General features: G+C 53.5%; 5 protein-coding genes across 5 annotated transcripts; 1 reads left to right on the plus strand and 4 right to left on the minus strand.

The window, feature by feature from the left end:
* Window positions 1–1,090: 1,090 nt before the first annotated feature.
* Window positions 1,091–3,262, minus strand: CABS01_15481 (uncharacterized protein; the record flags this gene model as incomplete). The annotated part of the gene is made up of 4 exons (XM_060548816.1): window positions 1,091–1,456; window positions 1,523–2,778; window positions 2,829–3,181; window positions 3,240–3,262. The coding sequence occupies 4 exons, from the start codon at window positions 3,260–3,262 to the stop codon at window positions 1,091–1,093; spliced, it is 1,998 nt and encodes a 665-aa protein (XP_060391806.1).
* Window positions 3,263–7,046: 3,784 nt separating this feature from the next.
* Window positions 7,047–7,920, minus strand: CABS01_15482 (uncharacterized protein; the record flags this gene model as incomplete). Its single annotated transcript, XM_060548817.1, has 2 exons — window positions 7,047–7,631; window positions 7,690–7,920. The coding sequence occupies 2 exons, from the start codon at window positions 7,918–7,920 to the stop codon at window positions 7,047–7,049; spliced, it is 816 nt and encodes a 271-aa protein (XP_060391807.1).
* Window positions 7,921–8,128: 208 nt separating this feature from the next.
* Window positions 8,129–8,374, minus strand: CABS01_15483 (uncharacterized protein; the record flags this gene model as incomplete). The annotated part of the gene is made up of 1 exon (XM_060548818.1): window positions 8,129–8,374. One exon carries the CDS (start codon window positions 8,372–8,374, stop codon window positions 8,129–8,131), a length of 246 nt encoding a protein of 81 aa, XP_060391808.1.
* A 2,897-nt stretch (window positions 8,375–11,271) lies between these two features.
* CABS01_15484 (uncharacterized protein) lies at window positions 11,272–12,036 on the minus strand (the record flags this gene model as incomplete). The annotated part of the gene is made up of 1 exon (XM_060548819.1): window positions 11,272–12,036. One exon carries the CDS (start codon window positions 12,034–12,036, stop codon window positions 11,272–11,274), a length of 765 nt encoding a protein of 254 aa, XP_060391809.1.
* A 1,404-nt stretch (window positions 12,037–13,440) lies between these two features.
* Window positions 13,441–15,812, plus strand: CABS01_15485 (uncharacterized protein; the record flags this gene model as incomplete). The annotated part of the gene is made up of 3 exons (XM_060548820.1): window positions 13,441–13,480; window positions 13,538–13,616; window positions 13,688–15,812. The coding sequence occupies 3 exons, from the start codon at window positions 13,441–13,443 to the stop codon at window positions 15,810–15,812; spliced, it is 2,244 nt and encodes a 747-aa protein (XP_060391810.1).
* Between the last annotated feature and the right edge of the window lie 400 nt (window positions 15,813–16,212).

Raw genomic sequence — 16,212 nt, forward strand, 5'->3', positions numbered from 1 at the left:
AACGAATTTTGTCACATTTTCGGCCCCCATCCCCCTTCCTCCAGAACAGTCCTTCGAGACCGTTGCCACAAAATTGTCCTCCACTTCCTTCCTGTCCCGGCCTTTTTCGCCCTAGTCCAAGTCATGGTTTTTCCTATTCCCTATTCCACCTTTTCCTCCCCTTGATATCATTGGTATGTCCTCCTCAAAAATTCAAAACTACGACTGCAGATCCAGTCGTTGGGGGTCTCACTATTTAGCTATCTACGATTAAGTTGGTGTGAAAGAGCAGTGTAAAAAAGGGAAAGGGAATGGTGGGGCGGTTCAGAAAAACTATAGAGATAAAAAAAAGAACCAAAAAAACAGAAAGGACTGAACAAGAATCAGAGAATCGAAAAGAAGAGGCGAACAAACTGAACAGAACAAAACTTGCCCCTCCAAATTTCCCCTCCAATGTCTCTTCCGTTGGTTGTTGATGGAGTGATGAAGCTGGGCCATTAACAAAATCCTGCACTCTGGTGTCGTGTTTTGCACGTGGCTGGAAAGGCCAACGTGCGAAACCAAACAGTTGGTATCCTCCTCTTTCGGGGCATGAAACATGGGGTGGTCGTGCTCAAATGAATTCAGAAACGTCGGTCAGGAAGCGGAACTCGAGATAAGGAAAGGAAAAGGAGATGAAAAAGATCAAATCGTGGATGGTTGTAGTGATGGATATTGTGGTGGTGCTGAGGTAAAAGGTAGTAAGATTGTTTTGGAAAATCGTCATGACACATTGTCCCTTTTCTCTCTCTGTCATCCGGGGGAAGTAGTTTCGGAGTTTTTCTTTTGTTTTTTTCTTGACTCGTCCAAAAAGATTCCAACACCCTTTAGTACCATCCCCAAAATTTTTGTCCCATCCTCCAAAGGTATCCCGTGATGCCCAAGTCTATAAAAAGGTAGGTCAGGAAAAGGTTCGTTGTTTTTCGTGACGACGTTTCGGTAGTGTACCACAGGCACGCGCTGCGGCGGGGGTAAGTCTGCGTGACAAAGGAAAAGAGAAAACAGGAAGAAAAAAAGTGGTATCAGTCGTGTTTGTGTTATTTCTCTGCCATATCAAGATCAAGGAACCGCATCAAATCATGCCAGGCATGCCTTCCATAGGATTGATGACATTCCTCTGCTGGACTTGGTTCTGACCCATCATCTGCCCTTGGTTCATTTGAGGCATGGGCGGCGGCACCTGTTGAAGGTGTTGGTGTTGTTGAACCTGATGCTGGTGCTGGTGCTGCTGTTGCATCTGCGCTGGCGTAGGCGTGCTTGTGACGGATGCCGACGAAGTTTGAGGCGTGATTGGAGACTGCTGCGGCATTGGAGGTGCTTGCTGTGGCTGTTGAGGCTCAACCTTTGGCTTGGCCATCTGAGATGCTGCGAGGTTGCGGTTGTGATTGCTCTCACGTCGACGCTTTGGCGCATCCTTGATCTTGGGGTGGGTGTGACACTACATGAATGTTAGCCTGCTGTGCAACGATAAAAGACCCTTCACGATCGATGCCGTGCCACATACCTTGTACGCATGCCTGAACCATGTGGTACCCTTCTTCTTGCTGCTGACAAGCGCAATCCAATCGTTGCAGCTGCCGCACAAACCTTCCCACACATCCGGGTTCCCGTCCATTCGTCGCGTTTCTTGAGGCTCTTGGAATGGGTTGCCCGTGGCGGCGCTGATACCGTGGGTGAACGACTTGTCGTACCAGAAGGCCGAGTTCTTCAGTACAAGCCAGCGACCCGGCTTGCAGATTCCACACCATCCTTCACGCTTGTTACCGTGACCTCTCACCCATCTGGGTGTGTAAAGGTCACCCTCGAACCGCAACTCTTGCTCGTGGGGGACAAGATCGGGGTCAGACGGGTTCATGTCCTCGGGAGGCGGTGGGATCTGCTCCTCGTGAAGTGAAGCGTACAAGTCGGGCGGGTCGGACAGATCCGTGTAGTGGCTGTGAAGCGAGTGAGGATCGGCGTTGCTCTGGAGCATGCGGAAGAGGCCATGAGACAGAAGCGGCGGCGGGGCCTCGAAGTGGTGAGCGTCGGGGTGGAAGCCATTGGAGGGCAATTGCGATGGCAGAAGCATACTGTTCATGCTGTTTCTCTGGTACTGCGGCGGGGCGGCCATCATGAAGGGATGCTGCTGGGCGGCTTGAAGATTGGTGAAGTTCAATGGGACCTGCTGGTGCTGGATCGTCGGCGATGAGTGTCTTGAAGACATGCGCTGGTGGGCACCAAATGCATCGTGCCCCTGATGAAACACGAACGGTGTCTGACGTCTGTTCTGCTGAGTTCCGTACGATCCCGTCGACCACCTCTTTGTCGTTCCACGCTCAACGCTGTAGGGAGCAGATCGCATGCCTGGGCGAGGCGAAGGGGAAGCACGACCGCGGCTTTGAGTCCTGACAAGTTCAGATCGGCTCTGGGGAGTCATCCGAGGAGACGCAACCGGCGACAATTGAGTCGACGACATCAATGAATTGCGGTTAGACGGCGGTGGGTAGTCTGAACTGAATGATGGCGCCTCTGACAGTGCAGCTGAGAAGTCTTCGTACGAAGGCATGTCTGAAAGGGCACCGGACGTGGACATGGTGAAAGATGAGCCAGACATGCGTCGCGGGTTGGGGCCGCAGTCAAAGTTGAACGGTTCGTTGTCCTGTTGCTGGTACCTCAGATCAAGCACAGGAATGGCTTCATCGGTGGTGTATGCCTGGCCAATCATCTCCGTGTCCAATCCATGGAACTCAAAAGTGTCTTCGCATGGCTTTTGTTGCCAGTCTGGTGGAAATGATTAGCAAAAGGGTTAACCTCGGATGAGGTTCACTCACTGTTCTCCATGGTGGTGACGGGATAGAAGTCTTGTTGATGGACTGATACCGGGCGGGACATGGCATCGCTCGGAGTCTGCTGCATCGGCAGTGGCGAAGAATCCCACGATGGGAGGGCGCCGTAGTCATCGCCCATGCTGTAAGAGAAGCCTTCGTGGATGGTCGCAGGTCTAGGCCTCATGCCTTGAGACGTTGGGGTTGTCCATACACCGGCGGGTGCTCCCACGCCCTCTTGTTTGATGGGCATATCATTACCGTTCATGTTGATGATGGTCGATGTACGATGCGGGACGTCTCTTCTGAACTTGTTGTTAGGGTTGAAGGTGAAGGAAGGTGTGTGTATTTGTTGCCGACTAAAATGTACTTGTAAGTCATGTATGCCGGAAGCTGCAGGGACGGGATGGGGCCTACAGCTGTGCCTGACCAGAGTCCATGGTGCTTATACAGGAACAAGGGAGCGTGCGGTTAATCAATTATCGGGTTGATGCTGAACGGGGACGGTGGGTTGTTAGCATTGATCCTCGGACGAGGGACATCAAGGGTGGCAGTTGTATCTGACGGCAGTCGGGGGGTGAGGGGGATCCACACTGCCCACGTATCGACGAGCGCGATCCGGCAGGCCGACAGAGAAGGGCTTCCAGGAACTTACTTGGAAGAATCTGGCGCAGTGGCCAACCTGAGCGGAGAGAGACAAATAATCTCCGGACTGGACGAGTAATGGACGGCGACGTGAGTGGTTATGTTTGCTGGGGCCAGGGGACGCGTAGATTTTTCCTTTCCCTTCTTGGCTCCTTTCTCTTTCTGCTTTCTCTTGGTCCCTTTCCGGTCTCTTTCCCTCGAGGATGGGAGGACGATGATGAGCGTTAAGGACAGCGGGTCCTCGCGATGAGGCTAGTGGGTGGTGTATAGATGGAGGCGGTAGGGATTCCCGTCCTCAGCTAGACAGCGCGATTGAGGATCTTTTGTAATAAGAGTCTTTGTGTTGGGTACTCTGTATTTATGTTGTATGTATGTATGCGTACGATCCTCAAAGGTAGTAAAGGAGCGTGATGAGTTTGCAATAATCGGCAACCTCGTTTGGTGCTTTGATGGCTGAAGGTGTGTGTGTGTGTGAGTGTTGGAGCGCGCAGCTGGCCGTCCTGGTTCCTGGCGGGATGAAGAGAGCCAGCTCCCGGAGAGTAGGTATTATAGATGCGAAGAGGCAGCCCCCTCGAAAAAGGAAAAAAAAGTATTATAGGTTACAAGGCTTGAAAAAAGGAGTGACTAGCAGAGAATCAAGGGCAGTGAGGCCTTGGTAAGTGGGACGCGAAAGGAGAGCAAAAAAGAAGACAGGTCGAGGGGCGGTGCAGACGGATCCTGGAGGTATAAAAGAAGTAGTGTAGAAAAAGAAGCATCATCCATGAACGGACCAATAAGTCAGCACGGTCAGGTTCGGAACGTCGGTTGGAGCTAAGCCGGATTTCCCTGATACAAACCTCTTCCTGTCTGTGAACTTGGGGCCAGAGGCAGGTGTGCGAGAATCTGCTTGGCCTGGCTCAGCGAGAGGGCAAGAGTTGCAGGGGGGTTCTTATGGTGGTGGACAAGGTAACATCTGTTCGTCGATGTGGATGTGTGGGAGTAAGATGCCGATGAACCAGGGAGCGGCCTACTCCCGACTGCTTTTGGAAGACGGGGACAAGGATCAAACACGCCGACAGGGCTGTACCCAGATGATGGATGTATGCTCATAAACTATGTATATGGCACGAACTCGGGTCCGCGATGAGAGCGTGATGGGAAATATAGTTGAGGAAGAGGCAGAGAGAGGTCCGGATAGAGAGTATGATGAAGGAAGCAGAGGGGAGGAGGGCTGATGGTGGTGTGGAGAGTCCGAGGGACTGAGAGTCGGAGGGGGGTGGAGGACAAAAAAAAAAAAAAAAAAAAGGACGGACAGAAAGGCCGAGAGAAACCCAGACAGAGAGAGAAAAAGAGAGATATGGAGAGTGGGAGTAAAAAGTGTAAGGAATAGCCCATGAACATGGCAAGACTAGCCAGTCAGGAAGAGAGTAGTGATGGGACGGAAAAGAAGAGGGTAGACGGTAGGAAAGACAATTGCCATAACGTATGGAGGAGGTTCACTTGCACCAAACCATGGGCCATGGAATACTTCCTTTCTCACTTACTCTCGAGTCTGGCCTGGTTCTCCATCCACCCATCCACCCATTCACTTCCATACGGATACACCTGCAAGACCTTGTCAAGACCCCCTCCCCCTTCTAGACCTTTTAGCCCCCCCTCACCTCCCCGTCCCCTCGCCATATTGTGCAGCCCACGGCGGCGGTGCAGCTGTGGATTTGTAGCAGAGAAATTCGTCGTGACGAAATACAGGACCAAACTTGGACCAAAGGCCATCCACTAGATCGCCCTGTATCGACGATAACCGCACTTGACGTATGAGCTAGAAGGGCACTTTCGGTGGTCTCCGACTAGGGCCATCAGTTATTCAGGGCTGAGAATTGGCGAGGACCCTAGCGATCCGAAGGAAATAGTTCCCGAGGAGGTGGCTTGTCTCAACCCATACACCCACATGTGGCGACATGGCCCCAGGGGCCGAGGGGCAGAGGGCAGAGCCTAGAAGGGGAGCATCGGGGAGGAAGAAAGTGAGGCAGCGGAATGGATCACGGCTACTGCTAGTGGCTTGCAGCCGGCGGCCGGTACGTTGAACTTGCTGAATGTATGATTACTGAGAAGTGGGAGCGGAGCCGAAACCACCTGGACTGGGCCTGATCTGGAGCGGGCCTCACCTCACCTCAGTCATCGTTGTTGGTTTCCCTCCTTGGGAGTTTCCAGTGACCACAGGTGACACTGGACAGTAAGGTACTCTCTTGTCCACCCCCTGTCCGTAACTCTACCCTTCTTCTCTCGTCTCTTTTAGCGGACGAGTTTTGCGTTGCGTTCCAACCTTTCGCAGCGGAAACCAAGGAAAAGGCAGGGTTCACGGACGAACCTCAGTCCAGTATCGGAATGATACGATACGACTTGGTCTGGAGTGTCAGTAGGCCGAGTACGGCACGTCTGCAAGGTAAATCCGCCGCGGTACAAGGCCCAGTCCCTCATCCCGTCCCAGGCCAATGGGGCATGGGGGCCATGGGGAGGGGCCTCGGGCAGAGACTGCAGAGTGACTGGTGTGGAAACCTGAGATTTTACCCATGAGTACCTGGGGCCAATCAAGCTCGGGTAGGAAGATCATGAACGAGAGTGTTTGGCAGGAGAAGCAAGAGAATCCTGACGTCGGGCTCTTGTTTTGGCAGCGAGTGCGGTACAGGGATGACACCTGTTCCTGTTTTGTCAAATCCCTGGTTCCCCACATGATGAACCTGGCATCCTATCCTTTCCAGCAGATCCGCTCTCGGGCTTCACTTTTCTTGTTCGGCCGTTGTGCCAATGGCGAGAACAGGAGCGGCAGGCATAAAGCAGCACAGATGCAGGTATGTGCTCCTGGGTCGATGCGTACATAGAGAAATGTCAGTTTACAGATAGGCTGATGGCTCGGCGACGGAGGCCGCGGCGGCTGCGGAGAAGGAGAGATTGCCTTCAGTCACAGCTTGATTTAGCTAGCTGAGCTTGAGCTAAGCTAGCTTGACTAGCTGCAGCATGCAGAGCACACACGGCTGGAGATCGGAGAAAATGCGCGAAAGGTTGCGGCGAGTGGATGACGGTTTGTTCGTCTCTCCATATTTCGTCTGTCTGTCTATCCAGATATCTGTCTGGCTGCGTTCCGGAAGGGCTGCAGGGGATTCAGGAGCGGAGGGTTGCCGAGAGGAGGGAGCCTCGGGACCATGTGGATGAGGGGGTCAGACGAAGAAGTTCCAGTCGCAGCTCCAGTTCCAGTTCCAGTTGCAGTTTCCAGGCCAGTCCATTTGTTGGTATCCTGAGGCGATCCATCGAAGAAATGGAATCTTTTGGCTGTCTGCCTAGGATAGCGAGTGGGTTCAAATGTTTTGGACATGGTCGAGTGAGAGGAGTCAACCGCAGTTGCTGAGCAGCAGCAGTGACTGTGAGCACGAGCCGAACAGAGAGAGTGTCCACGCGACAGGCATCGCGTCTCCGAAAAGGACGACACGTTGCCGCACAGAAACCTTCTTGTGCCTAGGATTCATAAGAGACAGAGAGAGAGAGAGACCAGACCACGCGGATATTACCAGACCAAAGACGCATTTCGAAAAGGGGGGAACGAGATCATAGGTAGGCGTGCCCGTAATCAACAATTAAGGAGGGTATATGAGTGCGCCATGATGGAGCTGGGACGTCGTCAACATCGTTGACATTGTTGGTCGGCAGACATCGTGGTGGTGATGGTGAGGGTGGTGGTAATGATGGTGAGGGCGAGGGTGGTGGTGCTGTTGCTGCCGTTGCTGGTGGTGGCACGGAGCAAGCACGTTTGAAGTTGACTTTGAGCTGCCCGGCGGCGCAATATGATTTGTCGCTGAGGTAAGCATCTGCAGGGGGCGGTCGAGGGGGGGTGTGGGAGGGGTGCTGCACTGCTGCAGCCTGCGGGTGTGTGGGTTGGTTGGTCTTGGCCTTGGTTTCTTCCTGTCCCGTTGTTCCGTTCCTGACGACAGTACGTACCCATTGGGCTCGTCCCCTCTCTCTGCCTCTCTGCTTCTTGTGCGTCGTGCCGCGTGCCTCGTGCCTCGTCAGACTCGATGATGGATGCACCAGTGTGTGTGTGTGTGTGTGTGTGTGTGTGTGTGTGTGTGTGTGGTGTTGTGCTGTAGCGTACGGTGCGGCGTGCCTTGCAGACTGCAGTGTTGGCACGTTTACCTGCGAATATCCGTGAGGTATTCTGCCCGTACTGGAGTTGTTCGTCCATAGCTCATACGTGCCTATTGCTCCAACCATCCATACTTTCTTGAGTCTGAAAGTTACGAACGGATGGATGATGCGGATTATCATGATGGAAGTTCATCATTCTCTCATGCGATCCATCTCTGAAATCGACGGGCCAAACTTTGCGTCCTATTCGGTGCCGAACACTCTCAACGTTCTCCGGTCTCGATCCCGTCTTGTCCTCCGATATGCTCCCACTGGGCCTTCTAGGCCGCTTTTTCATCTTCAGACTTTTGGCCAGTTGTTGCCGTGTCTTTGATCTCGTCCGACTCTCGCCTCGTTCTCATCCTATCGCGTACCGTAGCGTAGCGTCCTCTCCATTCCGCGGATCATTGGCCATGTCCAGGCGTTGACAGTGACACATCGCAGTAGAAACAGAACCACGGTACGCCATACGGAAAAGTTGTTCGGCTTCTGATAGTGGGACACTACTATCTTGTACAGCGTGTCGGAATCCCACCCATCGCCGCTGACTCGTGGTCGTGACTCGCTGCATTTGGGTCCAGGCTACTGCAAGTCCACCGGGGACGCGGGGGCTGTGCCAGGGGTTGAGCAGGGGCAGAAGCTGTCTCAGATCTGTCGCAGAACGACACACCCTTGTCTCGCTTCAGCCCCTCGACTGGGTTGACCGTTGACCGCAGTCCCTCTCTTTCCGAGTCTGTCACTGTTGCCCTCATCCCCGCCGGGACGGCCTGCCTCTCGCATCTTTTGCTTTCTCCGCGCCTTTCGTATGTCGATGGCCTGCCAGGCCTTCTCTCGATAATCTTGCCAGCTGCCAAAGGCAGTCGATCGTGTTGCCGTGAGGAACACAAACAAACGACGATATGCCGTCTCGTCCCGTGCAGTGTCCTGATGAGAGGGATGCCAGTTTGGAGGTGCTCGAGAATGATGCTATGCATCTTCGTGCAGCAATATCTTCTGCATCACCAGATAACTGTTCCTCCCACATAGATCCGTAGCGCCTTGAACTTTAGTGATCCGTCGCCTGTCACCCCGTCTAAGATCGATCTGCCTAGCATCTGGATGCCCGCCTCGTTCCATTTGCTTCCATACATGGCCAGCTGGCCCTGCGCCTGCCACGCCACGCCTACAGCAGCAGCAACTGTCAGCTGCTCTCCGGCTTCATTCTAACCCCGTTCGCTTTCGTTTGCACCTATACTTCATTTGTGAAGGCCGTCAATCAGCTGTGACAAGCCCTGCTTGGTCCCAAATCAGACATGTGCGGCGCTGTCCGTGAGGTTCATCCCCATCTACTGTTGTTTCTTGAAAACTGTCTTCTTTGAGACTCTGCCAATACTTTAGCTTTGACGGAAATCAAATCAAGATGGCCTCGAATTCAAATACGCCGCACAGATGATGGCGTTTGGGCTCTTGTATGAGACGTGAGACTTGTCCAGAACTGGTCATTCCAGGACGAAACCAAGTGTGAGCTCGGCTCTAGTCGATTTGCTTCGACGTGACTTTCTGTTCTGCCTGCCGTGACTTGTCCGCTTACTCAACCAATCCTTCTGGGTGTCGCAACCTGAATCTGGTTTCCCCTTTGACGTGTTTGCCTGCTGTATTCCGTAGAGACAACTCCGGTTTGGCTGTTGCGCCAAGAGGGTTCACCGGGGCTGGCGATCCAACACGTCTGACTACGGGACTGGTTGTTCCTCCTCTTTCCCTTCACATTCAACCCGGGTTGTCATTCATTGACGCGCCTGTTTGCGAGCCGCGCCCACCTCGCCGCCCGCAGCCTGTGATTCGCTCCATCGTCTGCTCTAGTGTGCGCACAAAGTTGCCCCTCTAAGCACCTATACTACCACGATGAGCTGATGTGGATCATGGCCAAAAAAGACTCAGGTTTGACAGCCATGGGTCAGGCTGAAAGCCGGCTGAACACCAGTGTAAACGGGAAAAGGAACTTCTTGCTCCTGTGACCAAGAATCAGTGAAGAAAAGACCAATCATTCAGCAACTTACGGCGACTTGGCGGCAATAACACGCGTCACGTTAATGCCTCTGGCCTTTGCTGCTCTATTCGTGTTGTTGGTGGAGAGTCGTTCATCCATATAATGGTCACCCGCTATAGCTCCTAAAACCATGGATGTCCTTGATAGAACCCATAATACCCTCGCCTAAGACGGTCGCCAGCTCCCGCCATCGCTATCCAGATTGCGGGCGCGACTTGACGCCCGGGGACCGCCATCCGGCACAGCTTGTACACGCGTAAAGTGGCACCCGCCATCCATCATTCGTCGCTAGGAAGAAGGCCGTGTGCTGTTAAAGCTTGTTGAGCGAATCCGTTGGCGACAGTCTGCCCGCCGTAAATATTGACGTGGCGCTAACGACGCACATCGCTTGTCCGTCAAAAACTCTGTCGTAAGGCTCTGTGTGTTGTACAGCGTTAGTGAAACTTAGCGTTGTCTTCCTCAGTCGGGCAACGGTCGCGGGTATCCATCTCGACCGTCGTACGCCGTAGAGCAGCATCTGGACAAACGACGCTCCCGTTAGATCAGACGTGCGAATCTGAGAGCAACCACATACGAGGCCGTCTTTGATAATTTTGTCTGTGCGAAGATGCAACGTCTCGCGCCGGTGGCCTCCAAGAGCCCCCAGTATCCGCCGTCAGCTTCTACCGAGCCTTCGATGAGTTGTTCTGTGGATCCTCCGGGCTGGCCGCCGACAAGGAGTGGCTGTCTTGCTTGCATAACAACCTCGGACGTTTTGGGAAATTACGCCAACTCTCCAGCCGTGGCCGCTGTCTATAGCTCGGCTCTTATGGAGATCATAGACCAATGATGACGCGACTTTACCCCGCCATCGGTTGCTTGTCGACTGGACTCGATACTGGGTACCAGACATCAGGCGGATCATTGGGGGAGGCTGACAAGATCACATCTGCAGCCGCAAGGGGAAAAGGGGCGGCGAACAGGGTAGCGATGAACTCTTTCCAGTACGCTATGTTAGTCGGCGTTTTATCAGTCTTATCGATGTGTTTGATGTTTACCATAGCCAGAATGATTCCAGCTCTCTGACGGGACGGCTAGGAAATGACGGGCTGGACAAGGTAGGAGTTCCGGCCAACGTTAGTGTAAGTTTAGCACCAACAATGGCAACGACGGAAATAGAAGGTTGGAAGTGACATAGACCGTGTTGGCCTTCGGTCTTGGGCGCGCTGCTGCCATATTGTGACCCGGGCAAATCTCGATTACTCCAAAAGAAAGTAATTGCAACTATGGCAGGACCGCGAAAAGTGATCAGGGAGACAATGATGGAATCGCGAAGCCGAAAAAACCCTGCGCTAGTTAGTCGACTGGTGCGAGGTGTTAGGATGGATCAGCCTGGGAAATAGGTGAGTAAGGGTGAGGGGCCTAAAGAGCTAGGCGCCTGATGCCTACCGTTGGAGACTGACAACATATCGCCAGCTGTACCCGGCCAAGATGGCGCAGAACGCCGATGGCAAGGCTTCGAATCGATCCTCATTATATTCACAAAGGTGTCTATTCAAAGCTAGAGCTCAAAGTGATGGGCTTGGTATTTGATAGTGTGAAGTTGATTGATACGGTGACACGGAAAACTCATGACTGACTGTGCTAGTCTTTGTTGATTCTTCGCCAGACTTCTTGCTCGGCCGCAGCCAAACTGCCACCAGCAGCTTGTGCCCATTTCTTCGCAGTGTCCCATACTCCTTCTTCCGGCTGACTTTGATAGCCTTTCTCTGCCGATGATGCTACCGCAGCTTGGTGAGCAGCTCTTTGATGGCTACTGAATTCAGACGCACTAACGTCTTGCTGATATCCTGGAGGGTGTTCAAGGCTGAGTGGAGGATCGCCTCCCAGTGGGACAGGTCGCGGCCCAGTCATCTGAGGTCCATTAGTAGTAGACGTGGAAGATCCTCGCAACGCCGCGTGTGACATGGTTGGAGGAGGGATACCCATTTGTGGAGGGTAAGAAACGGTGGCCGTAGTGGCGGGTGTTGGGGCTGGAGGCTGGTAGGTCTGGCCTGCCTTCGGCGGAGGAGGCAGAGTCGACGTACCCGCTACCGGTACGGGGGCAGCACCTGGTTGGGGCGGCGGAGGACTGACATCATTCGTCTTCTGAGTGGGAGTTGGGCGCGGAGCAGGATATGCTTGTGCGGAAGCTGTCTGGACAGGGAGAGACGGGGCGGCACCAGGCTGTGCCGGCGGGTATGGCTGCTGGCCGGTGGATGATGGTGCGGGTGCGCCGACTTGACTTTGCGATAATTCGGCGACGTTATTGGAATGGTCCCTGGCTTGTGGTTCCTCGGTTTGCGGAGTGGCTCCCGATGCCTTGGAGGCGTTGATCGGAGTGTCCTTGAAGATGGGAATGGCAGGCATGGTTGATGATGATGCTCTTGGCCTAGGTATGAGAGGGGGGACTAAGCCGTGGGGTTTGGGCGCCTGCGAACAGTGGAAATGTCTAGGCTGTTGGAGGGTTTTAGTTGAGATGGGCGAGATCGCGAGCGTTCTCAGTGAGATGTGTCTGAAGTCGGCTCGGAGTCATGAAGCAAACGTGGCACAATGTGTGGTTTCCCATCTGGCAGGCGAAACCTTACGTGACGACGTCATTGCTTGATGGTCGGGGCGATGTCAGGTGACTCAAGGTGAGGTGCCTACCACTTTGGTAGTCAAATGCCTGGACCTGGAAGGTGAGCACGTCAGGTACCAACGGCTTAAGGTACCTTGAACTCATTGCTGCCTTGGAAAGAGGAAGGGCGCGTCGCTTTGAGAGGAGACAAAGTCATCATCGTACCCATGTGAACAAAGAGGAAAGTGAACAATAGCCCACTAGGCGCCATACACTAAAGTCGATAGAGGAAACTGCTGAAAGTCGCAGAACCTGACGCAGCATCGCTTACCAAAATTCACATCCTGGCAAAGGAATGCAGTTGCAACGCGAAAACCTTCATTGGTAAGTTGAATGGCTCTCGCCAAGGCTTCCACGAGATGCTGGTATCGAATTGTGTTGTTTGAAATCTTGATTCGGCGGAAGTCGTGTCAAGTTCATCCACTCAGTGATCGCTCATGCAAAACAAGCAACAGTTGAGCTGCAAAGCATCAAGCAACCAAACATCCAAGGCCGAGTCCGAGCAACCCAGCTCATGACCAATGGTTTGCTGCTTCTGGAGCCGCAAAATGGTCTGCCACCGCGTGGTGCTTGGACCGCCCTGAGTCGCGAATCTAAGCTTCTTTGGACGAGAGAACGGAATCGTATCGTTGAGGACCTGACTTGACCTTAACTGTGCCCAACTGTGCGCTCAATGCAACGATCCCACAAGGATCGCCTGGTGGACATCGTGCCAATGTGGTCAAAAAGAGCAGCTTCCACCAGACACACTTTGTGCCGCGCCAAGGAAAGTGTTTATGTCGTAGGGTAGAGTCGAGACGTGACATGCGACGTGTCGACGGTGTTCCTTTGGGCATACTCCGTACACTGTGCGGAGAAGGCAGGACCTGGCGATATTGAGATTATTATATAATAGAATTGGCTCGGATTATTATACTCCCGCCCCTACGTGCTGAGCCACGGGCCTCCAAGTTCCTCCACTAGAGACAATGACACCAGCCACATCTTTCTGCACGGGCCAGCAGGCTGCCAGTCGCGATGGTTGGCTGCATGTAGGAGGCTGAGAGCTATCCGAACCTTGAGGCTGGCGATTCTCACTGCCTTTCCGCTCGGAAACCCATAACACCAACGCCAGCTCGCTCTCTGGCTCCAATTCCGAGCAGTAAGCCGACAGCATGGTAGGCAAAGTCAGCGAGAGGGTTCTCCTTCGGGAGGGTAAGTGGAAATGGAGTCCTTCACCCTTAAAAGCGGCAAGCTGACCGTGTACCATAGGCCTGGAGAGAACCGACAATGGAATGAAGCAGACCAGCTGGCCAGACGTCACACCGATCAATCAGAAGAACTACTACACGTATGTTTTCGAAAACAGACTACCTTGCGTTATCTCCATTGCGGCGATGCTGACAATTCCTCGTCCAACAGGGATTATATGAAGCGCGATGATCAGATTCTCGCTTTGCGACTTCAAGGCGACGCCACCCGCGACAGGATCGTTCAAGCTGCTAAGGACAGAGATCGTGCTCTTGCGCAAAGTGGGCGCGCCGAGGTCCCTCTCGTTATACCCGAACTTCAGCCTGACGAAGCACCTGCCGATGCCAATGCCGGCCTCGATCCTTCCAAAGTTATCGTCATTCACCCTGGCAGTCAAAACCTCCGAATTGGGTTCGCCAGCGACGCACTTCCAAAGTCCATCCCCATGACACTTGCGACAAAGTTCCCTCAGACCGAGGCGGAAATGCACGAAGCGCTCCCCCGGCGCCAATTCGAAGCAAAGACACAAGACCAACAATACGGCGAGGAGTGGTCAAAGAAGTACACCAAAATGTGCAGCGATCTCAAGTTGGAGATGCGCGCAAACAAGCGCAAAGTTCTACCCAACTCCAAGGAACTTGTCTTGAACTATAACCGCCGGACTGAGCCCGAAATTATTCAAACACACAACGACCCTTTACAAATCGACTGGACCGATGTCAACAATCTCGACGACCCCAAATCATCCGCGTCTTGTTTCATCGGGCATCAAGCGCAAAGAGTGCCAGACGATTCTCAACCTAAATTCAAGCTCTGGTGGCCCATTCAGCATGGATACATGAACGAGGATGAGTACCTGAACGCTGAACACATGTTTGACGATCTAGAAACCCTCCTCGACAAGGCAATCAGGCAGGAGCTTGGCCTGACCAAGAACAGCACCTGGAGACAGTACAGCTGCGTCTTCGTCATCCCAGATCTCTACGACAAGAAGTACGTGGAGCAGGTGCTTCGATCTTGCATGACATGGTTCGAGTTCAACCGGGTATGTTTCATTCAGGAAGGCATGGCTGCTACGTTCGGTGCAGGCTACACTCAGGCCTGCGTCGTTGATGTGGGAGCGCAAAAGACATCGATCACCTGCGTTGAAGATGGCCTTTGCGTTGAAGACTCTCGCATCAACTTGAAGTACGGCGGTTACGATGTGACGGAGACTTTTGTCAAGATGCTCCTCTACGACAACTTCCCCTATCAAGACATCAATCTTAGGAGGCGACATGACTTTCTCCTGGCTGAGGAGCTCAAGATGAAGCACTGCACGATGGCGCAAGCGGACATCTCTGTCCAGTTATATCAGTTCCATCTGCGAGCTCCAAACCAACCGACCCACAAGTACCAATTCAAGACGTATGACGAGGTCATTCTGGCTCCCATGGGCTTCTATGATCCGGCCATCTTCGACAATAGCACCAAGATAAGAGGCCGGAGGAAGTTGCTTGACCGATCATACAATGCATACGACGTGGATATCCCCGACGATCCGACATCAGCAGCCCAGTTTGGAATCTTGGCTCTCGTCAAGCCATCATTAAATTCCGCGCCTACCAATGGCTTTACCCAATCGCAGAACGATGTATCGACGCCGGTCAAGGAAAGACTACAGCCGTTTGACTTCTTGAAGCGGGGCGAGAACGGCATCAACGGCACTCCATCTGGGTCCAATGCTCCATCGCCAGCGCCGGAGGGTGTCAGCACGCCTGTGCCAGCTCCTTTCGTGTTCGGCGGAAGCAAGGAGGGCGTTAACGGAGGAAGCCCCGCCCCCCCTGTGAGGAATGGCGGTACGCCGGGCCCGAACGGCACAGCTGTTCCACAGCCGCCCCCGGGCATGTTCGTTGACGCCTCTGCGCGCAGCGCCAAGGCCATAGCAGTTGAACGCGACGGCGTTCTGCCCACTGCACCGTTGGATCTTGCTATTCTGACCAGCATTTACAACGCAGCCAAGGGTGACGACAAGAAGCTGCGTGATTACCTGGGCAGTATCATGGTCATTGGAGGTGGTTCGAAGACGCCCCAATTCACAGTTGTGCTAGAGGAGAAGCTCAAGGCACGGCGACCTGATCTCTTCGATCGCATTTTGGTCAGTCGAAGTGCCAGGGATATGGACGAGCAGGTTGTGACCTGGAAGGGAGCTAGCGTTTTCGCCAAACTCCCGGCCAACGACTCTTGGGTCACGCCGTTCGAATTCGAACGACTGGGGGCTCGCGTGCTGCACCACAAGGTGCTCTGGTCATGGTAGATTGGAAGGACAACGGCAGAATATCTTAACGGAGGATGCGATCACGAGAAAGCAACGGAGTCGGGGAATGAACAATGGCACTCGGGAACTGGCATTTATGGAGGCAAAAGTCGTAAGGAACGTCTAGCAGCCAATGGCGTTTGGTGTCAAAACGAAAGACTACTTTCCGGAGTTGAACTTTTTGAGGTATTGTGAGAAAACGTATCGAAGTATCCGTAAATCCGAGGCGATTGCCAAACACTCTCAAATTCTGGAGCTGAGGGAGCTTCGTAAACCTAAACGTAACATGCACTTTACTGACCAGAATTGTCGACGTCGGCGGCCACGGAGTCCGCACTGTAGCGGGTGTCCGGACGGGCGTGTACCGGTCATAATGAGGCGGTCATTGCAAGGTCGTCGT

The sequence above is a fragment of the Colletotrichum abscissum genome, assembly GCF_030869225.1.
Source record: "Colletotrichum abscissum strain IMI 504890 chromosome Unknown Scaffold_67.1, whole genome shotgun sequence".
NCBI classification, from domain to species: domain Eukaryota; kingdom Fungi; phylum Ascomycota; class Sordariomycetes; order Glomerellales; family Glomerellaceae; genus Colletotrichum; species Colletotrichum abscissum.